The sequence below is a fragment of the Pristis pectinata genome, chromosome 35 (assembly GCF_009764475.1).
Source record: "Pristis pectinata isolate sPriPec2 chromosome 35, sPriPec2.1.pri, whole genome shotgun sequence".
Classification (NCBI taxonomy): Eukaryota; Metazoa; Chordata; class Chondrichthyes; order Rhinopristiformes; family Pristidae; genus Pristis; species Pristis pectinata.
The window spans coordinates 16,280,139-16,306,799 of NC_067439.1; the positions used below are offsets into that span (position 1 = coordinate 16,280,139).

Here is a 26,661-nt window from a genome sequence, read left to right on the forward strand (position 1 = left end):
TCCACTCTATCGATTCCTCTTAATATTTTGTATACCTCTATCATGTCTCCCCTCATCCTCCTTCTCTCCAATGAGTAAAGCCCTAGCTCCTATAGTCTCTCCTCATAATCCATACTCTCTAATCCAGGCAGCATCCTGGTAAATCTCCTCTGCACCCTCTCCAACACCTCCACATCCTTCCTGTAATGAGGCGACCAGAACTGAACACACTTTTCATGTGCCCTTCTCGCTCTCCTCAGTCCCTTCTTAAGTTCCTTCCTTGCTACTCTATATTCCTCGTGAGCCCTATCTGATCCTTGCTGCTTACACCTTATATATGCTGCCTTCTTCTTCCTAACTAGTTGTTCCACCTCTCTTGTCACCCATGGTTCCTTCACCCTGCCATTCTTCCCCTGCCTCACCAGGACAAATTTATCTCTAACATCCTGCAAGAAATCCCTGAACAACCACCACATCTCCATAGTACACTTCCCTTCAAAATTGTCAACCCAATTTACACTCTCAAGTTCTAGTCTTATAGCCTCATAATTTGCCCTTCTCCAATTAAATATCTTCCCGTCCTCTCTGCTCCTATCCTTGTCCATGACAATGCTAAAGGTTATGGAGCTGTGGTCACTGTCCCCCAAATGCTTACCCGCCGAGAGATCTGTCACCTGACTTGGTTCATTATCTAATACTAGATCTAATATGGCATTCCCTCTAGTAGGCCTGTCAACATACTGTGACATTAAAGTATCCAGTCAACATCTAAGTATCCAGAATACTTAGATGTGACCTCTCCAATATTGTTTTGGCCCCTATGTTATTTCATTGGAGGCAGTTCAGAGAATGTTCATTGATGGATATGGAGATAGATCATACAACAGTAGAGAACAGGAAAAGGCCTTCAGCCCATGATGTCTGTTCCGATCATGATGCCAATCTAAATTAATCCCATCTGCCTGCACAAGGTTCATACCCCTCTATTTCCTGCCTGTTTATGTGCCTGTCTAAATGCCTCAAACATTCCTATTGTATCTGCTTCTACCACTTCCTGTGACAACGCGTTCCAGGCATCTACTGCCATCTGTGTAAAAACTGGTTGTACTTAAACTTTCCTACTCTAGTATTTGACACTTCCACCTTGGGGAAAAAGACTCTGACCATTTACCCTATGTCTCTCACAATTTTACACACTCTGTGAGGTTGCCCCTCAGCTTCCAAAGTTGCAGAAAAAACAATCCAAGTTTGTCCATCGTCTCATTATAGCTAATACTCTCTAATCTAGGCAACATCCTGGTGAACTTCTTCTGCAGCATCTCCAAAGCCTCCACATTCTTCCTGTATTGCAGCGACCAGAACTGCACATGACACTCCAAATGTTCTTGAACCTAAGTTTAATACAGCTGCAACTGGACTTCCAAAACTTCATATACAGTGCCCCGACTGATGAAGGCAAGTATTCCATGCGACTTTCTGGCCATCCTATACATTTGTGTTACCACTTAAGGGAGCTATGGACTAGTACCCCAAGATCCCTCTTACATCAATGCTCCTAAGGGTCCTGCCATTTACTGTACAATTTCCTCTTATATTTGACTGCCACTTGTCTGGATTAGACTCCCATTTGCCGTTTCACTGTTCATATCTGCAACTGATCTATATCCTGCTGTATTATTTGACAGCATTCCTCATTATCTACAATGCCACCAATTTTTGTGTTGTCTGCAAACTTGCTCATCAGCCCAGCTACATTTTCCCTGAATCATTCCTCTATATTACAAACAACAGCGATCCCAGCACTGATCCTTGTGGAACAGTACTGGTCACAGACGTTCAGACAAAATAACATCCCTCTACCATTGCCCTCTGTCTTCAATGACAATGCCAATTTTGAACCAAACCTGCCGACACTATGGATCCCATCTGACAATCTTCTGGATCTGCCTACCATGGGGGCCCTTGTCAAATGATTTCCTGAAGTATATGTGGACAACATCATCAATCATCTTCGTCAGCTCCTCTTAAGTTTGTGAGGCATTACCCCCCCCCCCCTGCACAAAGCCATGTTTTGAATATCCCTAATAAATCCATGCCTTTCCAAATAAAGTAAATCCTGTCCCTAAGAATCTTCTCCAATAATTTCCCTTCCACTGATATAAGGCTCGCTGGCCTGAAGATTCCCAGATTATCCTAACTGCCCTTCTTAAACAAAGGAGTGACATTTGTTATTCTCCACTCTTGTGGGACTTCACCTGTGGCTAAAGAGGATCTTTGTCAAGGCCCCAGCAATCTCCTGCCTTGCCTCATTCAGTGTCCTGGGGACTTAACCACCTTGATGTTCTTCAAGTGATCCAATGCCTCTTCCTTGATATCAACATGTCCTAGAATATCAACATATCCCTCACTGATCTCACTATCATCCAATGTCCTTCTCTTTGGTGAATATCGACATGAAGTACTCATTTCGTGCCTCGCCCACTTCCTCCAGTAGAACATAGAACAGTATAGCATAGGAACAGGCCCTTTGCCCCACAATGTTGTGCTGAACCAATTAAACGTAATTAAAAGCTGAATTAAATTAGTCCCTTCTGCCTACACAAGTCCCTATCCCTCCATTCTCTGCATATTAAGAGCCTCTTAAATGCCGATATCGTGTTTGTCTCCATTACAACCCCTGGCAGTGCATTCCAGGCACCCACCACACTCTGTGTAAATAATAAAAATAAAAGAGACTTGCTCCTTATATCTCCTTTGAACTTACCCCCCTCTCACCTTAAACGCCTGCCCTCTAGAATTAGATATTTCGACCCTGGGGAAAAGATATCAGTTGTCTACTCTATCCATGCCCTCATAATCTTATAAACTTCTATCAGATCTCCCCTCAGCCTCTGATGCTTCAGAGAAAACAAACCAAGTTTGTGCAACCTCTCCTTGTAGCACATGCCCTCTAATCCAGGCAGCATCATGGTAAACCTCTTCTGTACCCTGTCCAAAGCCTCCACATCCTTCCTAAAATGGGGTGACTATCCTTTATCCCTGAGGGGATATACCCTTTCCATAGTTACCTTTTTTTTAAATATATGTATAAACTACCTTGGGATTTTCCTTAATCTTACCTGCCAAGGATGTATCATGGCCCCTTTTAGACCTCCTGATTAATTTTAGTTCTTTTCTGCTTTCTTTATATTCCACAAGGATCCTGTCCAATTTCAGTTTGCTAAAAACCTTAGATATGCTTCCTTTTCCTTTTTTGCTAAACTTACAACATCTCTTGTTATTCAGCGTTCCCGAACCTTGCCATCCCCATGTTTTATCTTAACAGGAGGATGCTATTCCTGGATTCTAACCAGCTGGTCTTTAAAAGATTCCCACATGTACTGCAAGGAAAGGTTGATCAGGTTGAGATCGTACATTTCGGAGTTTAGAAGAGTGAACAGCAGTCTTATTGAAACAGATCGTTGGGGAGCTAGACAGGGTAAATACAAAGAGAAAATTTTCCTTACGGGAGAGTCTAGGACCAGTGGACATCGTTTGAGAATAAGGGGATGTCTCTGTAAATCTGATGAGGAAGAATTTCTACTCTGAAGGCTGAGTCTTTGAAATTACTTGCCACGGAGTGAAGGGGGGATAGCTTGTGTGTATTTTTAAAGCTATGATAGATAGATTTCTATTTATTAATGAAATCGAGAGTTGTGAAGAAAGAGCAGGAAAGTGGAACTGGGGAATGTCAGATCAGCCATGATCATATTGAAAAGCAGAGCAGACTTGAGGTGCTGGATGGCCTACTGTTGCTACTTTTGGTCTTAACAGAAGTGCTTTCCTAATGATGCTGGAGGATGCTTAAGAGTAAAGCAGTCACAACTGTAGTAGTTTGACTATGAAAACAGCAAGGATCATTTATCATGAATTATCTCATATCAATACAGAATCAAAATTGGCCAGATAAAATAGTGTACTTGGCAAGTAACTTTATTAAATATCTCTGGATTCAAATAGTAGAATTCAGCTTTTATGTTTGTCACCTTTTAGCCAGTTTCAGTATCCCATCAGAAGGGGAATGCTCAAGCAGCCAGTGCTCTGCTGCCTTTAGTGCAAGTGACCAAGCACAGGTTTCTAACTCGACATCTTGCTGGTCAAGCAAGAAAATTATGTTTCCTTATCAGAAGCTTGGATTCACTAAATTTTGTTCAGGAACTATTAAATGCCTTTCATAAAATAAATTTATTTGGTTAACTTTAAAATTTAAATAGTTTGGTATTTTAACAGAATTTCGAAACAAAAAAGTACTGTTCAAATTTTTGGAAACCAAAAGCATTTCACATCATATTGTTTTCTTTACTAATCTCAATTTTTTAAAAAACTGAGTTCCCTTTTTTACTGTATCAATTTTACACCATTTTTCTTACCTTACAGTCCAAATATAAAATGATAAATTGCCACAATTTAGACATTGTATTTGGCTGAACAGGGCCATTTTTCCTTCCCAGTGTTATAACCTTTGACCAAGCCAAAGTATAGTATGCACCATGTAAAAGCAGATGCTGGTGTAAGCACGTTTGAGTGCATTGTATAATTTTGTATCACTGCACTTTTCAGGGATACACCAAATCGATTGTATAATACATGTGACCCAGTAGAAATGAAAACATCCAGACATGTGTAAACTGCACAGTAGAATATTTGAATAAAATCTGAACTTTACCTGGTGTGTACTGTATACCTTCCCTGAATTTTTGCTTTGTTGTGACTTTATAACATTTTATCTGGTACCTGAAGGGTTATTTAGCTAATACAACTACTAAAGTTAAAATAACATTAACTTAAGTGTGAAATGGTTGTTATTATCTTTGGATAACAACAATTAAAAAATTTGAGGTTTTCAATGTAAATAAGGTAAGTACTGTGTTATTTTACTACAGTTCAATATTTGAAATCAATATTGCAAACTGTATTCTTGATTTTTGAAGATGGTTTCTTCTTTCTTGATAACTTGCTGTAAGTTAATGCTTTGATTTGATGCAAATCATGTTGAGTTTAAAAAAACAATCTTTGGAGGCAGTAATGTTGGTCACAATGTTACATAAACTCCTCTGCTGTGGAGAAGTAGAGTTATGACTCATTGTGTTAAACTTTAACTGGGACCAAATAAATTATTGATACATCTGTATTTCCAACTTGCAGCCAGTTTGATATAACCTGTCTTTCATTATCGTTTAAATTGATTTTCACTCCCAATTTGCTTTAAAATATGTGTCAGCATAGAACTTTGAAATATGTCTAGTAAATTCAACATATTGAAATTGAGTCAAATTATTTACACAAAATTATCAACCAAATATAATTGTAAAGTGGAAAGAAAAAGGATTGTTAAGTAAATTACTACTGGGTTGTAAAGTGGAAATGTATGAAGATGCAATGATCTAGAAATTGTACGGTACAGAGGTGTGTTAAACTGTCTTGTGTGGATGCCAAAGAATTTTGTCACAACAGGCTTTAAAATATGTCCTACCTAAACAAAATTCTGTAGGGCTTTATGACCAAAACGTGCACAGCATTCTTTCTTTGACATTTACTGCCTTTAGGGAGACGGTGAAGGAACATGAGTAAGTCACAGGTCTGGTCATGGAGTTGTGTGGTTGTGGTGAGAGAGGCCCTTGGATGATTGGGAATGGATAGGAAGGTGTGTTAGCCATGGCTGATTAGGACCTTATATGTGATGTGGAGAGAGGGGATTGTGATCGACTGCTGTAGCAAGGGTTGAACTGGAGGTTGATAGGGTGATCAGATTCCAAATGGTCTTGGAGATCGTTGGGTTGGATTGAAGGTTTCATTTGAGAAAGGTGGAGGGAGCCGGGGAAAGAAATTGAGGTTGGGCTGGAAATAGGAAGGAGACAAAGGTTGTCTTGGATTGGAGATTTAATCTGGAGATCATTGGAGTGGTAGGGGCTACTCTTGCTATACCCATTAAATATTAATTAAGGATGATTTACCTAAGGCAGGTTCTCAGTGATGGCTCTGCAGCCTGTGATCTGCACAAGCAGACCTCATTCAAGTATTGCAAAAGCTGGTTTCTGAGTGAGGGGCCCACACTAAGGTCCAAGCACGCATTGTGCTTTGCCAGCATTCCGCATATGTTAGCTCATCAGACTTACGGAGGACTCGAAAGTAAAATTGTGGTCTTCGTGCAACCTGTAACCAGTCCACAATTTGCTTTGTGATTGTTTTTAAGGATCACATAACATACAAGATTTGCACTGTGTTCATGACAATGTTCTTTCTATGCGGACACGATTTCAAACAACATTCTGATGAATGGGTATCATGGTGAGTCCGTGCACTGTCCTTTCTGGCTGTAAGATTTGGATTCCCTGTTGACCCTGATAGAATGCAATTCTCCCTTTTTCCCCTGACTGAATATAGGTCTGACAAGTTAATATGCTTTTCATAAATGAAGATTAGCCAACATGTTAGTCTTCATTTTTTTCATGCTAAATTGTTGCTGTTTTATGTTTAGTTTGTCATAATCACAGATTCAGAAAATTTGTGTGTTTTCTGTATTTTATGTTGATCTAGCCTTTTTATGGGTTTCTAATCAGAGTTGGCTTTCGGATACAATTTTAACATGAGATGCTTTCACAGAAAGATTGCTGTCGTGCTGTTGCAAACAAACCACTGTGACTGTTCCTTTATTCAAATTACAAGATAGGAACTGGTATTATATATCATAGGGCTTATTTTAGGAAACATTTTGGACGAAGAGATCATGCACATAGCAAATCATAAGAATGCTGCCCATGAAAATTCTGTCTGTGTTTGCTTGAACTTTTGTGGAAAATCTATTTCTCTCATGTAATTGGAGCAAAAAACTGTATATGCTAGAAATCCATAGCAAAAAAACACAAAATACTGGAATTATGATGCTCACAATGTCGTCTCCTGTATATTGGAGAAACCAAATGCAGATTTGGTGACTGATTTGCAGGGTGACCATTTGCTTCCAGTCACCTGTCACTTCATTGTCCCACTTCCACTTTGACTTCTCTGTCTTTGGCCTCCTGCATTATTCCAACGTAAGCTCGAGGAACGACACCACATCTTTCACCAGGGCATTTTACAGCCCTCCGGACTTAATACTGAATTTAACAATTTCAGGTAAATAATTTTTTCTCCTCTTGAATCCATTTGTATATTTCAGTTAAATTTGTTTATTTTTCTCTCTTCAATCCCATAAGAGCTGGTATTTAATGTAATTTCTTGACAAATTTGGTCTGCACCTTAACACAAACATTCCCTCTGTTCTCACCAACCCTCCCACTCTTTGCAATTTATGTGCTTATTTGCGTGTTCACTTTTCCAGTTTTGATGAAGTTCCCTTCACTTCAAGCATTGACTCTGTTTCTTTCACCACAGATGCTGCTTGACCTGAGTATTTCCATCTGGTTGCAGTTTGGAGAGCAATAAGCAAAGTCCTTGTGCATAAAATGTAAAACTAATGTTACTCAACAAAATCCAAATTGAAAAGTTCACAGTATTTATAATTTGAAATACAATAACAAATCAATTTTAATTTTTGAGATCTTTCATTGTATAATCTAAACATTTCCCAATATGCTTTCTGTATGATTAATCCCATGTACATTATCATTGGCCCTGTTTCACAATCATCCATCAATGCATTTCATTATGCCATTACATTACTTTTGCTTTGTCTCTCCATTCAAAGTATCAGTCAGAATATGATCAGAAACAAAAGGCAGAATTCATGCCTGTTTGGCAAGTCACAGAGCACTTTGTTTTTAAATGATATTGTTAATGATGAAGAATTGGGAGGACAGTAAGGAACAGTAACCACAATTCCTTAAGTTTTAAGATAGCTAAAGATGAAAATAAGTATGATGGAGAGTATTAAATTGGAGCAGGGCAAATTATGAGAGTATTAGGCAGGAACTAGGAAGAGTTAGTTGGGGACAGCTATCTTTGGGCTGGTCCACATCTGACATGTGGAGGGTGATTAAAGACCAGCTGCACAGAGTACAGGATAGGTATGTTCTAGAAAGAAGGAAAGACAAGGATGGTAAAGTAAGGAAACCTTGAATGTCGAGAGAGATGGTGAATTTAGTTAAGAAGGAAAAGGAAGCGTGTCTAAGATTTAGGAAGCTAAAATCAAACAGAGCCCTTGAGGATTATAAAGAAGCTAGAAAAGAACTCAAGAAGGAAATTAGCCAGGAGGGGCCATAAAAAGTCCTTGGCAAGTAGGACTAAAGAGAACCCTAAGACATTCTATGCATTCATCAAGAGCAAGATGATAACTAGGGAGGGGGTAGGACCACTCATGGATAAAGGAGGGAACATGTGCTTGGGGGCAGAAGATGTGGGTGAGGTCCTAAATGAGTACTTTATGTCAGTGTTTACCAAGGAGAAGGATGTGGAGGATAGTGAGATCAGTGTGGAGTGTGCTAATATGCTAGGGCATTTTGAGGTAAAGAAGGAGGTAGTGTTGGGTCTCTTAAAGAACATTAAGGTGGATAACTCCCCAGGGAATGATGGGATGTACCCCAGGTTATTGAGAGAGGCAAGAGATGAGATTTCTGGGGCCTTGACCAGGACCTTTGTGTCCATCTAGCTACAGGCGAGATCTCAAGAGGACTGGTGAGTAGCTAATGTTTTTCCATTATTCAAGAAGGGAAATAGGGATAATCCTGCAAACTATAGACCGGTGAGTCTCATGTCAGTGGTAGGGAAGCTATTGGAGAGGTTTCTTTGGGATATGATTTATGACCATTTGGAAAACAATGGCCTAATTAGGAACAGTCAGCATGGCTTTGTGCATGGCAAGTTGTGTTTTACTAATTTGATCGAGTTTTTCAAGGAGGTGATGAAGGTGGTTGAAGGTAGAGTTTTGGATGTTGTCCACATGGATTTTAGTAAGGCATTTGACAAGGTCCCTCACGGGAGGCTCATCCAGAAGATTAAGATGCATGGGATCCACAGTGACTTGGCCGTTTAGATTCAGAATTGGCTTGCCCATAGAAGACAGAGGGTAGTGGTCATTGGGACATATTCTGGCTGGAGGTCCATGATTAGTGGTGTTCTGCAGGGCTCTGTACTGGGATCTCTGCTGTTTGTGATATATGTATGTATGTGTGTGTATATGTATATGTATGTATATATATGTTAGTAGGTTTACAGACGGTACAAAGGTTGGTGGTGTTGTGCATAGTGTAGAAGATTGCCAAAGGATACAGTGGGATATGTATGGATCATTTGCAGCTTTAGGTGGAGAAATGGCAGACAGATTTAATCCGGCCAAATGTGAGGTGTTGCACTTTGGGAGATTAAATGTAAAGGGACAATACACTGTTAATGGCAAGACCCATAACATTGTTGATGTACAGAGGGATCTTGGGGTCCAAGTCCATAGCTCCCTGAAAGTGACCGCACAGCTTGATAGGATGGTAAAGAAGGCGTTTGGCATGCTTGCCTTTATTAGTCGAGGCACTGAATTCAAGAGTCGGGAAATTACGTTGTAGCTTTACAAAACTACTTAGGCCACATTTTTTTTTCATTCATTTCTGATTCTGTTCTGGTCACCCTATTACAGGAACGATGTGGAGGCTTTGGAGAGGGTGAAGAAGAGGTTCAGCAGGATGCTGCCTGGATTAGAGAGCATGTGTTGTAAGGAGAGGTTGGACAAACTTGGGTTATTTTCTCTGGAGTGGCTGAGGGGAGATCTGATAGAAATTTATCACATTATGAGAAGCATAGATAGAGGGCATACATTTAAGGTGAGAGGGGATAAGTTCTAAGGAGATGTGTGGGGCAAGTTTTTTTTTTAGAAACACAGATAGTGGTGGGTGCGTGGAATGCACTGCGAGGGGTGCTAGTGGAGGCAAATACGATAGAGACATTCAAGGGGTTCTTAGATAGGCACATGAATGTGCAGAGAATGGAGGGATATGGACATCGTGTATGCAGAAAGAATTAGTTTAGTTAGGCATTTAATTACTAGTTTAATTAGTTTGACTCAACATCGTGGGCCAAAGGGTCTGTTCCTGTGCTGTACTGTTGTATGAAAATACATCTAAGCTGTTTAATACCTTATCAATATATGCTTGTCAATGTTTCTTCCATGAATTAAAACTTACTTATATACGATGATATTGTCATTGATCTTTTGTTTCCCCCATTCATCTTCAACACACAGTATGATATAAATCTTCTTCCACTTCCATCTCCAAGTAATTTGGCTTGGTGGATTTTGGTCTTGAGCCAAAATTGAAGATTGAGGAAAACATAAGGAAGTAGTCTATAATTTCTCTCTCATCCCAAAAAATGATGCCTTTTCTTTATAACGTGCTCTCATCAAAATTCACTGTTTGAGGTGAAGATGCTTTTGGCAGATGTGACACATTTATATTGATGAATATCAGCAGGACATCTCTACAGTATATCTTTCTGCATGACACTGTGACTTTTTTTGATGACAGTTTATGTTTTATGATGTTAATATAGAAAGATAGGTTGTATTTTAGAAATGGAAATGGGTGAGTTATATCCGTGACAGAATTGGCCTTGATCGTGCCGCATCACGACTGCAGAATCGCTCTTTGAAGTGAGTTTGCAGGACATTGATTTGAAGGGTGCAGGTTGAACCATTAATTGGACTAAAGTCTCAGATGTAAAAAAAAATCTAATTCTGTACTGATCTCTGATTATCCATATGAACAAGAGTGGTCATTTTGTTGTTTTGTTTAATTTTTTATAGATCTAATATGCTTTAAATTCTTTGGATTTAATTTCTTTTTGTTTTTTTTTGTTTCTATACTAATGTTAGAAAACTAAGGTTTGTAAGTTGGTTAGAATAATCAGAAGTAAGTTTCATTCTGTTATTTTAACCTTACGAGAATTAACAATGTCTGAGGCTGTGTTTTTGTAGTAAGAACGTGAAGTAGATAATATTTTGTTTCAGTGCATTTTGACTATCGATCTTCGCAGTAATTAACTTTGGTGCTGCATGTTACAGGCCAGATATTCTCCAAAAAAGACTTTTATTCTGTTGCTTCTTTCCCATTCCTATTCGCTCAGGCCAAACTTCCAGAGCTCCCCCAGTTCACATCCCACACTCTAATCATCTAACTTTTCTCCTCCCTCCCCTCGTGACCCCTGCAAACTTAGCTTGTCCAAGGAAACAACCCCATGCTGGAACATGTTCCAACTAATCTGTTAACTATCCAACTTCTCTTAAAAATGCTCCCATTATTCTTCCTTTTTTTAAAAAAATCAAACTTTCCATCCTTGTAAACTTTCATGATCTGAAAATGCAATATGGTTTTACCAGCTTTACCTACTACCATCTCTTCTGGCTTCTCCACTACTGAGATAACATGACCTGACCCCCTCCACCCCCTCACCAATGCCTTTGCTCATCCATTGTTGAAACAGATATCCATACATGTGTTACCTCTCGAGTTGACCATTCCAATGCACATCTGGTCATCCTTCCAGCCTTTGAAAACTTGAGGCCATACAAAACTCATTTGCCCTTGTCAAATCTTGCTCCACTTTGTAACTGTGCTTTGATTTTACAGTTCCTATTTTTTTTAAAATCCCTTTACCTTCCTTTCCTCTTTATCCTCCAAGCTATCTAAGTTCTTCCAATTCTGCTCTTTTGCTCATCCCTAATATTATTGCTCTGCCAATGGCGATCATGTCTTCAGCTGCTAAATTAATAAATTATGGGATTCCTTCCCGAAATCTCTCTGCTTCGTTCCTTCTCTTGCATCTTTACTTGTAAGTAAATTTAACATCTTTATAAGCCTTGATCTGTATAGTTCTTAAAATGAACTGAAAAATTTAAATCCAATGTTTTTTTAACGCTCTTTTTGGAATATTGTAACTAAATCTCAGATTGACTGATTTATTAGGGATATACTGTATATATAAACAAAACATCTTTATGGAAACAAACTATCAAACAACTGAAACATTCTCCAAGTTTCCTACAGTTTTTCGGACATAGATCATGGAGTCATGGAGTTGGTACAGCATAGAAACAGGCCCATTGGTCCACTGCGTCTATGCTGACCATCATGCCTATCTATGCTAATCCCACTTGCTTGCATAGTTTCGTATCGCTCTATGCCTTGCTCATTCAAGTACCTGTCCAGATGCTTATTAAATGTTGCTACCATTCCTGTCTCCACAACCTCCTCTGGCAACTCATTCTGCTCTTTGTGTTTTAAAAAAAAATAACCCTCAGATCCCCCTTAAACTTCCTCTATCACCTTAAATCTCTGTTCTCTGGTTTTAGACACGATTACCAAGGGAAACAGACTCTGGCTATTCACCCTTTCTATTGCCTCTCATCATTTTACATACCTCTATCATGTTGCCTCTCAGCCTCTTTTGTTCAAGGGAAAACTGACGCAGCCTATCCAATCTCCTCTTATAAATCAAGTATGGTACAGTAGCGTAGCAGTTAGCGCAATGCTATTACAGCGCCAGCGATTGGGGTTCGATTCCTGTCGCTGTCTATAAGGAGTTTGTACGTTCTCCCGTGTCTGCATGAGTTTCCTCCGGGTGCTCCGGTTTCTTCCCACATTCTAAAGACGTACGGATAGGTTAATATGGGGTTTAAAATGGGCAGCGCAGCCTCGTTGGGCTGGAAGGGCCTGTTACCACGCTGTAAATAAAAAAAAAATTACAACAAAAAGCTCTGCAGTCCAGGAAACATCCTCAAAGCTGTTTTCTTTTAGTTACTTCTACTGGTTAAGGTGTATTGAAATCTTATATAAAAGTGAAATGGCAGAAATACGGAGCAGGTCAGACAGCATTTAGGAGAGAGAAGCAGTTAACCTAGGCTGATGATCTTTCGTAACAACAGGGAAAAGTTAGAAACAAAACAAGTTTTAAATTGTAGAGAAAATGGGGAGGGATAGAGAGAAGAAAAGGAACTCAATAATAGAGTGTGTTTCATACTTGGAGGAAGATGAACTGATGCTGTAAAACAAATGAAAATGCACAATGCTGGAAACAGCAGGTCAGGTAGCAGCTGTGGAAAGAGAAACAGATAAGTTTCGTCTCTGGGACCCTTCTTCAGATGTCAAAAGAAAGAAACAATGTTTTAGTAGGAGAGGTGGGAGAGGAATACGTTGAACAGATGGAATATCTTTGATAGGATGAGACTAAATGTGTGACTGTACCAGTTAAGTAGCAGTTAGGATCAGATTATGCTTCTTTGTCAATGTAATGCATCGCTACTAGTTAGGTTGTGGATCATGCCCAGCAGGCCAGCCTACACAAATAGAAAAATAAAATCAAAGCCAAAATGATGATGGGCAGAAATGGCCACTTCCAATATAGACAAAGAAAAAGTGAGTTGCCTAAAGTTGGAGAACTCAGCATTGAATTCTGAAAGCTGCAGCTTGCCCTGACAGAAGATGAGATGTTCTTCTCAAGCTTGCATTGGGTCTCATTGTAACAATGCAAGAGGCGGGAGAGGACAGTGAATTAATGTGGTAGGTAACCAGAAGCTTAGGGAACTCCTGTGGACTGAAAGCTGATGCTCTGCAAAGTGATCACCCAATCTGTGTTTGGCTTCTCCAATGCAGAAGAGGCCACATTATGAACACAGTGTAGTACACTAACTTGGAAGAAGTCCAAGTGAATTACTCCTTCACCTGGAAAGACCGGACCCCAGGATGATGGGCAGGAAGAGGTGTTGCATCTCCTGCGATTGCCTGGGAAAGTACCATGTGATAAGGAGTGGTAGATGGAGACAGAAGAGCAGGCCAGGAGTCATGAAGGGAGTGATCCCTTCAAAATGTCTTAACTTTCAATTAAGTCCCTGGGGCCTGACGGAATATTCCCCAGGCTGCTTCGTGAAGTGAGGGAGGAGATTGCTGAACCGTTGGCTAGGATCCTTGAGTCCTTGTTGGCCACAGGAATGGTATCGGAGGATTGGAGGGTGGCGAATGTTGTCCCCTGACTCAAAAAATGTAATTAGGGATAGTCCAGGGAATTACAGACCAGTGAGCCTTACGTCTGTGGTGGGTAAGCTGTTAGAAAGGATTCTAAGAGATAGGATCTATGAGCATTTAGAGAATCATGGACTGATTAGGGACAGCCAGCATGGCTTTGTGAAGGGAAGATCTTGCCTCACAAGCCTGATAGGGTTCTTTGAAGAGCTGACCAGGAAGGTTGATGAGGGTAGTGCAGTGGATGTGGTCTACTTTGATTTTAGTAAGGCATTTGACAAAGTTCCACATGGTAGGTTTCTTCAGAAGGTCAAAGGCCAAGGGATCCAGGGAGGCTTGGCTGTGTGGATTCAGAATTGGCTTGCCTGTAGAAAGCAGAGGGTTGTGGTGGACAGAGTGCATTCGGATTGGAGGGCTGTGACTAGTGGTGTCCCACAGGGATCGGTTCTGTTATTTCTACTTTTTGTGATATTTATTAATGGCTTAGATGAAGGGGTGGAAGGGTGGGTTAGCAAGTTTGCAGATGACACAAAGATCGGTGGTGTACTGGATAGTGTGGAGGGCTGTCGAAACTTACAGAGGGATATTGATAGGATGCAGAGCTGGGCTGAGAAGTGGAGTTCATTCTGGACAAATGTGAGGTGGTACACTTTGGAAGGACAAACTCCCAGGTGGAGTACAAGGTTAATGGCAGGATTCTGGGAAGTGTGGAGGAGCAGAGGGATCTGTGGGTTCATATCCACAGATCACTGAAAGTTGCCTCACAAGTGGATAGGGTAGTTAGGAAAGTTTCTGAGATGTTAGCTTTCATAAGTCGTGGGATCAAGTTTAAGAGCCGCGAAGTAATATTGCAGCTTTACAAAACTCTGGTTAGACCACACTTGGAGTACTGTGTCCAGTTCTGGTCGCCTCATTATAGGAAGGATGTGGAGGCATTGGAGAGGATGCAGATGAGATTTACCAGGATGCTGCCTGGATTGGAGAGTATGGATTATGAGGAGAGACTAAAGGAGCTAGAGCTTTATTCATGGAGAGAAGGAGGATGAGGGGAGACATGATAGAGGTATACAAAATATTAAGAGGAATAGATAGAGTGGACAGCCAGCGCCTCTTTCCCAGGGCACCAATGCTCAATACAAGAGGGCATGGCTTTAAGGTAATGGGGGGGGGGGGCGTTCAAGGGAGATATCAGAGGGAGGTTTTTCACCCAGAGAGTGGTTGGTGCATGGAATGCGCTGCCTGGGGTGGTGGTGGAGGCTGATACGTTGGTCAAGTTCAAGAGATTGTTAGATAAGCATATGGAGGAATTTAAGATAGAGGGATATGTGAGAGGAAGGGGTTAGATAGTCTTAGGTGTGGTTTGAAGGTCGGCACAACATGGTGGGCCGTAGGGCCTGTATTGTGCTGTATTGTCCTATGGTTCTATGGTGGATTCCAGGCAGAGCTGGTGGAAACTGTGAAGGGTGATATGTGCCATTGAATGCAGAGGGTGGTGGGATGGAAGGTAAGAGCCAGGGGAACTCTGTTCTTGCTTTGTCCAGGAGAAGTGGGGATGAGATCAGAGGTAGGGAAAATAGATGGGATGTGATCAATAATTCTGTACACTATGATAGAGTGGAAGCCACAGATCAGGAAGAAGGAAGATGTTTCGGAGGCACCTGTGAGGAATGTCTTATTGTCAGAGCAAATACAACAGAGACGGAGGAACTACAGGAGGCAGGGTGGAAGAAAGTATAGTCAAGGTGACTGTGGGAGCCTGTGGTAGCTAGCCTCTCCCCTGAGATGGCGATGGAGAGCTCCAGAAAGGCAAGGGAAGATTGGAAGATGAGAATTGTCTGGAAGAGATGCAAATCAAAAGAGAGGATTAAAATAGTTGATACTAAAAAGTCTATTGTTATACTTTAAGAAAGAGGAAGGCAATGCTGGAAGTGTGAGATACAAGACTGGAGTAGCTTATTATCAGAAATTGTTGAATTAGATGTTAAATCCTGAAGCCTATAATATGCCAAGCTAGAAGATAGGCTTATGTTGAGATTCATTAAAACTCTAGAGGTCAGTAGGAGTGAGATAGAATGAAATGACAGGCAACTAGAAGCTGCTTGTCTGAATAAAGCTTTTCTGAAGAGCAGTCATTCTGACTGTGTTTGATATCTTTCAGTAGGAAAACCTTGGTGTGAGCACTGAATGCAACATAGTAAATTGAAAAAGTGCAGTTGAATTGGGTTGATAGATGAAAGAAAAGAAGGAAGGGGGTAACAGAATGGTTGTTGCATGTTCTGCAATTCCTTGGAATGGTGCAGTAAGTAGGGGAATGGATATTGGTGGAACTGTAAGTGTTGACCAGAATAATTGTGGAGGAAGCAGCCCTTTCAGAATCTTGTAAAGGGAGAGGAGAGGAGAACTTATGATGGTGACGTATATGTTTCAAGATCACAGCCTCACTTTGCAAATAATTAATTCAGGTAACTTTATTGTCAATTATTATTTGCTGACCACAGCATCGAAATTAACCAGGCAGCTAATTAACCATTTCTCATGCTCTTGGGCAATGTGCCTTCATCCCCCATCCAAGCCCTAACCAACTCCTTCCAGTCTGGGCTGAGTGGGCCTAAGCCCCTTAAATTCAATCAAGGGTCCAGTTATCAGATAGCACATTTTTAATGAACATAGAATCATAGAAAGTACAGCACAATACAGGCCCTTCGGCCCACAATGATGTGCCGACCTTTAAACTTCGCCTAAAAACTATCTAAACCCTTCCCCCCACATATCCCTCTATTTTAACTTCCTCCATATGCTTATCTAGCAATCTCCTGAATTTCACCAATGTACCCACCTCCACCACCGCCCCAGGCAGTGTATTCCATGCCCCAACCACTCTCTGGGTAAAACACCTTCCTCTGATATCTCCCTTGAAATTTCCCCCCATTACTTTAAAGCCATGTCCTTTTGTATTCAGCATTGGTGCCCTGGGAAAGAGGCGCTGGCTGTCCACTCTATGTATTCCTCTTAATATTTTATATACCTCCATCATGTCTCCTTTCATCCTCCTTCTTTCCAAAGAGTAAAGCCCTAGCTCCCTTAGTCACTCCTCATAATCCATACTCTCTAAACCAGGCAGCATCCTGGTAAATCTCCTCTGCACCCTCTCCAATGCTTCCACGTCCTTCCTATAATGAGGCGACCAGAACTGGACACAGTATTCTAAGTGTGGTCTAACCAGAGTTTTGTAGAGCTGCATCATTACCTCACGGCTCTTAAACCCGATCCCACGACTTATGAATGCTAACATCCCATAAGCTTCCTTAACTACCCTATCCACCTGTGAGGCAACTTCCAGTGATCTGTGGATATGAACCCCCACATCCCTCTGCTCCTCCACACTACCCAGAATCCTGCCATTAACTTTGTACTCCGCCTTGGAGTTTGTCCTTCCAAAGTGTACCACCTCACCCTTCGGATTGAACTCCATCTGCCACCTCTGAGCCCAGCTTTGCTTCCTATCAATGTCCCTCTGCAATCTTCGACAGTCCTCCACACTTTCCACAACACCACCAACCTTTGTGTCATCTGCAAGCTTGCCAACCCACCCTTCTACCCCCTCATCCAGGTCATTAATAAAAATCACGAAAAGTAGAGGTCCCATAACCGATCCTTGTGGGACACCACTAGTCACAGCCCTCCAATCTGAATGCACTCCCTCCACCACAACCCTCTGCTTTCTACAGGCAAGCCAATTGTCAATCCACACGGCCAAGTCTCCCTGGATCCCATGCCCTCTGACCTTCTGAAGAAGTGTACCATGTGGAACCTTGTCAAATGCCTTACTAAAATCCATGTAGACCACATCTGCTGCACTACCCTCATCAATCTTCCTGTTCACCTCCTCAAAGAACTCTATCAGGCTTGTGAGACATGATCTTCCCTTCACAAAGCCATGCTGGCTGTCCCTGATCAGACCATGATTCTCTAAATGCCCATAGATCCTATCTCTAAGAATCTTTTCCAACAGCTTGTCCACCACAGACATAAGGCTCACTGGTCTATAATTCCCTGGACTATTCCTACTACCTTTTTTGAATAAGGGGACAACACTTGCCACCCTCTAATCCTCCGGTACCATTCTCATGGACAACGAGGACTCAAAAATCCTAGCCAACAGTTCAGCAATCTACTCCCTCGCCTCGCCGAGCAGCCTGGGGAATATTCCGTCAGGCCCCGGGGACTTATCTGACCTAATATTTTCTAACAGCTCCAACAGATCCTTCCTCTTGCTCCAGAACATTAACATGATTGGCATAGAACCATTCCAGGCCATGATTGGGCTGTGGCCTCTAGTCTCGGAGACAACTTATGTTCGCAGCAAGGGCCCTGTGACCGGAATAGCTCTTGGTATCTCACAGTAACTCCCATTTTTTAGACCCTTTTGAGATCACCTCTATCTGGTCTTTAAATTTCTACAGAATTTATCCAGAAACAATCAACAATTCAAAACCTCTTTTATTGAATAGTATATGGTACGCTGGCTTAATTTTCTGTGGTATCTTGATGTGGCAAGTGATGTATGAAACTGATCACATTTGCCTTTTTCACATGCAGTCTTCTCAGGGAGGAGGACATAGAACACTCTTGTACGGTCATGCTATTCTACTCCGGCATTCTCATAGTGGCATGGTAAGTAAACTGAACAAACAACAACATATTCATTTTATTTCTTTTTGTAATCATCCTTTCAAAGGCTTTGCCTTCTTCTAAGTGGTTTGCTCTAAGCAAGATTCATTGAAGTGTTTAGCTGCCAATTACTGGAGAGAAAAACATAATTAAAGTAGCTACTCCTGCATAATTTCTTAGTTAGCTTAAATATTTCAGTTTTCAAAATCCTCAATGAAGCAGTTGTATGTTTGCTAAGCACTAGAAATACATTAAAATCTTATCTACTGTAGGTGATATTTTATCTGCAGCTCTATTTATATTTGAATTAATGCAGTCCAGCCAATAAATTATTTCAAAATTTAAGAAAACATTGAAAAAGGATATGGAATGTTTGAAAAGTGTACATTTTTTTGAGGTGGATTTGAAGGAAATAATCCTGTGAGGAGCAGGAGAAAGACCCTGCCTTGCTATTTAATAAGGTCACAACTTATCTGATTGTAACCTCAACTCCACATTCCTGTCTACTTCTGGTGAACTTTACCCCTTGCATATCAATAATCTATCTACTTGAGTTTGAAAATACACAAAGTTTTTGGGACTTGTAACCTTCTGAGAAAAGGAATTTCACCTCCTTTCCGTCTTAAATGGGTGACTCGTATTTGAACTGTTAACTCTAGTTCTAGATTCTTCCATAAGAAACTTCTCAGAACCTAATCAAAGTGGATTGAAGTTTGCCAATTTGGTTATACACAAAAAAATCTAGTTCTGCCCACATTTGTAAGTGAATTGTCGATTTTAACTGTCATGCTATAGCACTGTGCCTAAAGTGCTGGTACTGTCAAACCTGAGTTTTGCTGCTATGTTTGTACTTCAGACAAACTACGACTTATTTTCAGATTTTATATAAAACTTTACTATTATTTAGAAAAGGACATAATAGTTTAATGCAAAATGAAAGCTGAATTTTGTTTGATCTAGTTCACTTAAACCTTTTGCTCAAACCTTGCTTAACCTGAAGCTGTCACTTGTATTTGTTGTCTCGATAGGAAAATGTATTTTTATGTAATACCCTAATATACTGTATATAATGTCAGCATTTTCCATGGATTTTATATTGTTTAACTGTGGCTTTGGTTCTGTTTCTAAATTTTTACTTGGATGATACTTAAAAAGCAAATATTGAGAGATGTAATCTACAGGCTTGAATTTTTGATATTTCAGTAATAACAGTTATAACTCTTGCTTTCATGTTATTTCCAGTATTTATGTTGTTTGACAACCTCGAGGTCTTTAACAGACAAATTATCCTTTGATGTTGGACTGCAAGAAGATGCTTCAGGTATTTTTGAAGATAAATAATGATTTAATTGATTTGCCATTCCTGTTTTGAATGCTCAGGGACAGATTTCTGTGGTTCCCCTACCTTGCATTATAATTTTGACATAAGTTCCATGAATTCAAAAGAGAAATGGCATTAATAGCAATTTGCATTCTGTTCCCAGAGCTTTTGTAGCCTCTTGCTGAAGTTTGATCGGAGCTTGACAGAAGCCTCGTAAAAATAACCAGCTGAGCTAGTTATTTGCAGCAAAAGAGAGAAAAGAAGGAAATTATGAATCAGATAGTGCTTTGTTGTCAAAAATATATTGGTGATTACTTGTTTCCTGAGCGGAATACAGGAAAACACATGAGATAAATGATATATGGGGTATAAAGTTTCATAACTGGAAAAATATTGATCAATTTTTATTTGCATTTTCTCATGTATAATGAAACTATGTCCTCATCTTAAAAAACAATATTAATGGGGAGATTACCTTTAACTACTGTAATCTTAATGCCACAGACAACAAACACAGGTGAGGAGAGAGATGTGTCAAGATTTCTGTCGTAAAGATGTGGATTGAGTTGATTTATACATTTTTTCAGAACTTTTTTTAATATGTAACAAAATACAAGAGAATTCATACCATGAAACTGATTGATATGATATGTGCAGGGGAAGCTTGTTGGTGGACTATTCATCCAGCCTCCAAACAGAGGTCTGAAGGTGAAAAAGTACGCGTAGGTGATGACCTCATCCTTGTTAGTGTTTCCTCTGAGAGATATCTGGTAAGTATATTTTTTAAATGTACAGATGTCAATGGCAAATAACCTTCAGGGCAACAATAGCAATTCGTTCTGAGTGTAAATTAGAAATACCTATTTGGTAGTGCAAATTTGAGGTATGTGGATATTTATGTAAGAGACATTTTGAGGAAATAAACAGGGAAATATGTTCGAATATGCAGTGTTCAGGACAATGAATTAAAGTGAATTTTTGAAGTGAGTAACAACGAAATAACTTTTAGTGGCAGCTAGGTGCCAAAAATTAATCAAAACGCATATAGCATGTTAACTGTGATATTTAAAAGGGTATCACAGACCTCTTTAACTCAAGAAAGTAAAGATGCTGGTGCGCTTTCCTTATGATTGCATCTATGTGTCCAGGACAGGTCATCCGATATGTTAACGCCCAGGAATTTAAAGCTACTGACTTTCTGCACCATCGAACCCCCCCAATGTAGACTGGTGCATGTTTACAATGCATCAAAATCTAAAACAACAATTATTTTGTAATCAGGGTGATTAGTTTTTCATAGCAGCTGGAAAAGAGCTTCTTTGTCATAAGTATCATGCACATCTAACTCAGCTATCTAATGGAGATAGTAAAATTATACTGTACTAAAAGTAGTATTATTTTTAGCTCTGATAAGAAACACCAATTGTTTGTATTTATATTGCAATTCTTAATGTAATAAATTGTCCCAATGTTCTTTATAGGAGCATCATTAAACAGAATTTGATAACCGTGTTACATTAGGAGACATTAGTGTTGCACAGCATAGAAACAGGCCCTTTGATCCACTGCATCTATACCAACTATCATACCTATTATTACTAATCACACTTGCCTGCATTAACTACCCTTCCCTACTACCCTTTGCCTCTTACCACCAAGCCAATTTTGTATCCAATGTGCTAAGTCACCCTGGGTCCCATGTGTTCTAACCTTCTGGACCAGCCTATCTTATCATAGACCTTGCTAAAGTCCATGTAGACTATGTGGACTGCACTGCCCTCTTCAATCCTCTTGATCATGTCTTCACTTCATTAGAGCAGATGTACAAAAGCTTGGTCAAATAAGTAGATTTTAAAGAACATTTTTAAGGAAGGAAGAGAAATGCAGCAAATCAGAAAGGGAGTTGCAGACTGCAGGCCCAATGCAACTGAAGGCACACTTTTCCCAGTAAATAAAACTTGCACAGGGTGCTCAAGATCTTGGCAATGTTTAGTTATTCCTTAAGGAGGTCAGTCAGTATCACTTGAAGGGCATTCCATTGACTCAGCGTGCTAAATCCAAAATTACATCCCATGATCTAAGTTGTAGGCTCTTGATTTATGCCCAAATTTAATTGCTCCAGCCAAGGGAATTGGGATCTAGAGGGCTAAAAATCTGTAAGGGATAACGAAGAAGAGGGGCAAGCTTTGGTTTCCAAACAAAGATGAAGATGTTAATACCAGAGTGTTGCTTAACCCAGTGTGAATTTAAATTAGCAAGCATAGGACTGAAGGTGAATTAGTTTTAGTGTAAGTTAGATATGGTAGAAGAATGTTGAATGATCTTGCATCTATGAGCACAGACATCCAGAGTCAAGAACAGTTTCTTCCCCACTGCTATCAGACTTCTAAACCAGTCACCTCTTTCACACTCCCTTCCTGGTGGTGCTGCCACATTCTTGTACTCGTACTTCGGTCTCTCTTGGTTATTCCATTATTGTCACTTATTGCACTACAGTCTTTGCACCATTCTGCTGTTTTGCACTCGTTGTTGTATTTATTGTTAGATTTAATACCATGTATACTGTTAACTCTGTGAGTTTCATGCGAACAAGGAATTTTGTTGCACCTTGGTACGTATATGTCACATAAACTAATCCAATCTAATCTAAAATAAAATGGAGACTATGAGCATGTTGGATTAGTCAAGAGAATAGGCAATAAAGGCATGGATGAACCTTTCAGCACCAGATTGGTTGAGGTCGGGCAGGGTGAAAATAATATTGTGGAGTGAAAATAGGTGGTCATAGTGATGATGTGGATACCTAGTCTGAGACTCATCTCCCAGCTAAAGATGATACTTAGGTGGGGAATGGTCTAGTTCAGTTTCAGATAGATATTTGAGAGAAAAGTGGAGGTGGCGATCATGGAATAGAGTGAGAGTCTAATTCTTCTTCTAGCTGCTTTCAATAGATTGTGAAGCAATTATCTTTTTAGTAATAGTAACAAGAATATACATGAAAGTAATTTGTGGAACACTGAAGCATTGAAGATCATTGATTATTGCAAAGATTGCTCAATGTGCAAAATATTTTCTCTCTCAAATGAAGTATCTTGTGCAAACCATAGAAAATACAGCACTGACAATTTCTCTCTGCATGTCTTCCTTTCTCAATAGCATTTATCTTACGCCAGTGGAGATTTACAAGTGGATGCCTCTTTCATGCAGACTCTTTGGAATATGAACCCTATCTGTTCAGGCTGTGAGCTAGCTGAAGGTTAGTTATGAATTTTAACATGCAGTCATTTAATGAACTAAATTATCTGAAGGTGGAAAGAAAGAATCTCTTTATTTTAAAAATTGGTCTCATCCACAGTATGAGCGTCAGAAACATTTTGATGGGCAACACAATTAAAGAGGCTGTGCAAAATGTCATATTGTTTTGTCAAAAACAGAAGAAATATTCTTGTAATGATTTTCTTTAAATGCAAGCTAAAGTTTGAACTACATTTATTTGCTTCCAAACAAAATTGAAGCATCTGAATTATTTAATGCTTTGGAAGCAGGTATCACAATGTATTGTGGCACTTTTGTACTGATGGGGTTGGAGAAAGGGATGCTGTTACCTGGGAGGTATTATAACTGCCAGAACAAGAATGTAGATATTTACCAAAAAAAGCTAGCTTAGGGACAGTGCAGCTGTTGAGCTAATTAACACTGAAATTATATAGTTTCAATCCACCAACGTTGAGTATACAATAGGAATCACATTAGGATCATTACAGATTGCATATGAAAGTTTTGTTTAATTGTATTTCAAAACACCTGTTCACACTATTTATAAAAAGTACTTCTCACAACATTATGACACATGCCGATGTTATGTGACCAAGCACCAGCTATATGCATATAATTCATTTTGAAAAGATCTTAGCAATTAAGCAATTTCACTTCTGACAAACATAAATTAACAAGGGCAAATGTGAGTTAAGCCTAAAATGTGCATGTCTTAAAGCGATATCTTTAGAATAATGAAAAAGAATGAAGTTTCACCAGATGGAATGCCAGTTGACGAGTTTGTCGTATGAGGAGAGATTAAGCAGACCTAGGGTTGTACTGTTTTGAGTTTAGAAAAGTGAGAGGTGAATCTCATTGAAGCATACAAAATTATTCCAGGGCTTGACAGGAAAGATGTGGAGTTACTGCTTCCCTGACTGTGTTGTCTAGAACCAGAGATCATGGTATCAACATAAGAAGCTGGCCTTTAAGTGCAGAGGTGGGAAAAATATTCTTCACTTAAGACAGTGAATTTTTTGAATTTACAACTCCACATGGCTTCAAAGGCTTAGATATCTCCATAAAACAAAGACTGATAAATTTTTAAATATTATGGGAATCAAGGGATCCGAGGTTAGTGCAGGAAAGCAGCGCAGAGGGAGATCACCTATGATTTTATGGAATGGCAGAGCAGGCACTGGGGGTTTTGAGAGAAGAGTGAGAATTGAGGTACCACACTGACCAGATCCATAAACTGCTAAGAGCATGTGACAGAACATGATCACAGTGTGAAATTTGAACATTTTAAGAATGATGTACCCAATATACATATGTATTGTAGACTTATTTACTAATGTAAGTGTGCACCAAGGTAAGTGGTTACCATGCAGATCCTGGTGTATAGATCCAATAAACATTCTGTACAATTTAGGAATGACTTTGCCATGTAATAGATACACAGATTCAGCTATCTTGATGGGATGTCTACACTTTAATTAAGAAAGGTCAGGTTATTACTGCAGTTGCCGAAAATACTTTTCTGCACGTATTGGACTGATGGTACGTAAAAAGGGGCTAGAGGAAGAATCCAATTATTGTTGCATGAAGTGGGAGATCAGCGGTCAAGCTGGGATTGTGGGAATGGAGACTTGGGATGTGACCAGAGTTACGTAAAGCTTAAAGGTCAGTTGGAGATCAGACTGACATCGTGTACTTGGATGGGGTTGAGGGTAGTGTAAGGGATTGGACTGGCATGCGTGAAGCAGGTACTAAGGATCAGACTGGCATATGAAATGTGGTTGGGATCAGGACGACGTGTGGAAGTGAGTAGGAGGATTGAGGACTATCATGTGGCCCATCGGGCCAGAGGATCAGAATTTTCAGTGATGGGGGTTGCAGAGTTGGGGGAAGGTTGGTGATTAGGGATTGTGATGAGGGTTGGTGGGACGTGATCCAAAGATGTGATCCAAAGCTTAGTAGTTTACTTACCTGACAGACATTATAGTTTGGCACTGTGTTATTAAGGCCTACTTGTCCCCTGAGTATCCAATGATGGTTGTCCCTGGGACAGTGTGCTCCATGGGGACCTTTGTATGGGAATGATGTTATCGCATGCACCTGATTCAGAAACCCTGCATCAGTAATGCGGAGGATCATGCTAGGAAGTGCTCTGTTGACTCTACAGAGTAATGTGATCTCAAATTAATTGTTATTTTTCAGCAATAAAAAATGAACCAATTTACAGTTGCATACACTGAAAAACAAAACAGCATTATCCATATTAATTTTGGACATCTATGTTTCATTCATTATTTTATGAATATCACTTTTGGCAGTTGTGACCTTTAATCATCTGGTTTGGGTAATTTTATGAAATATATGGTGATTGCACTTAAACCGTTATGGTGAAGTTGGTCTCTGTTGATGCAACGGAAACTTTCAGAATTCTGAAATATTTCTATTCACAGAGTTATCTTGTTTATGGATTTTGGGTCAACAACATTAAAGATCAAGTTTGGGTCATAAGTATGAAATGTGGCAGTGTATGTGATGTAGAAATAGACTGAAATATGAGCTTTAAAGCTTGAAGCACATCAAAACAATGATGTCTTTAACAATTCCTCCCAGTTTACTTAGAGCAATCAATTCAAACTTGAAAAAGGTATATGTTGATGCAGCAGTTTATTCATTATAGTGACATTTATTCAGTTCCTTCATGCTGTATTTTTTATGTATACAGGATTCTTAACTGGAGGGCATGTTCTTCGCCTGTTCCACGGTCATATGGATGAATGTCTCACTGTAGCATCGTTTGATCAGGGTGAAGATCAACGCAGGTCAGTTTATCAAATGTTTTTAACCTTCTGAAAGATTCTGTTTTCAGCTGTGAAGTTTCTGTTTCTTAAGAGTGATAAAAGTATCTTTCAAAAGACTACCATACTTGTGGTGGATGTGCACTTGCAGTGACACTAGACTGCAGTTCAATCACTATTCTGTTATGCTGGGCACTTTGTGCTGGGATAATTGAGCGGTGGAGGTACCACAATTGACTAGTCCCTCTATGTTATAGAGGGGAAATATTGGGGCCAGCTTCAGTACTTGCTTACTGTTCAGTGATCTCCTGCTGAAACGTGCGTGTGAGGTATGTGTGAGGACAAATCAGACCCAGGTTTATAATTATGACACACAGTTTGCTTGCTTCCTTGGTTACACATGAAGAATGAAGAATTGGAATTACATTATAGTGTGCAGAGATTACTTTCCTTGTATTTTGCTTTCCTTCTACCATAATTTGTCTACTGTGGTTCCTAACATATTGACAGAACTCAGTTCTTGTGGACACACATTTAATCAATATATATTTATAGCCATAAATATTCAGTCAGTAGCATAGTACAGATTATTTAAATGCTAAAAGACTGATTTGTTAGGCAGTGCATTCCCAGTACTCGGCAT

General features: G+C 39.8%; 1 protein-coding gene across 9 annotated transcripts in view; it reads left to right on the forward strand.

The window, feature by feature from the left end:
- Nucleotides 1-26,661, forward strand: part of LOC127586448 (ryanodine receptor 1-like) — a 625,703-nt gene that overhangs the window by 78,646 nt on the left and 520,396 nt on the right. For all 9 annotated transcript variants that reach the window (XM_052044410.1, XM_052044408.1, XM_052044411.1 and 6 more), the window contains 5 exons: nt 18,558-18,632; nt 19,872-19,950; nt 20,608-20,720; nt 23,107-23,206; nt 25,946-26,042. In XM_052044410.1, coding sequence (XP_051900370.1) covers nt 18,558-18,632; nt 19,872-19,950; nt 20,608-20,720; nt 23,107-23,206; nt 25,946-26,042 — 464 coding nt within the window. The remainder of the gene's footprint in view (nt 1-18,557; nt 18,633-19,871; nt 19,951-20,607; nt 20,721-23,106; nt 23,207-25,945; nt 26,043-26,661) is intronic.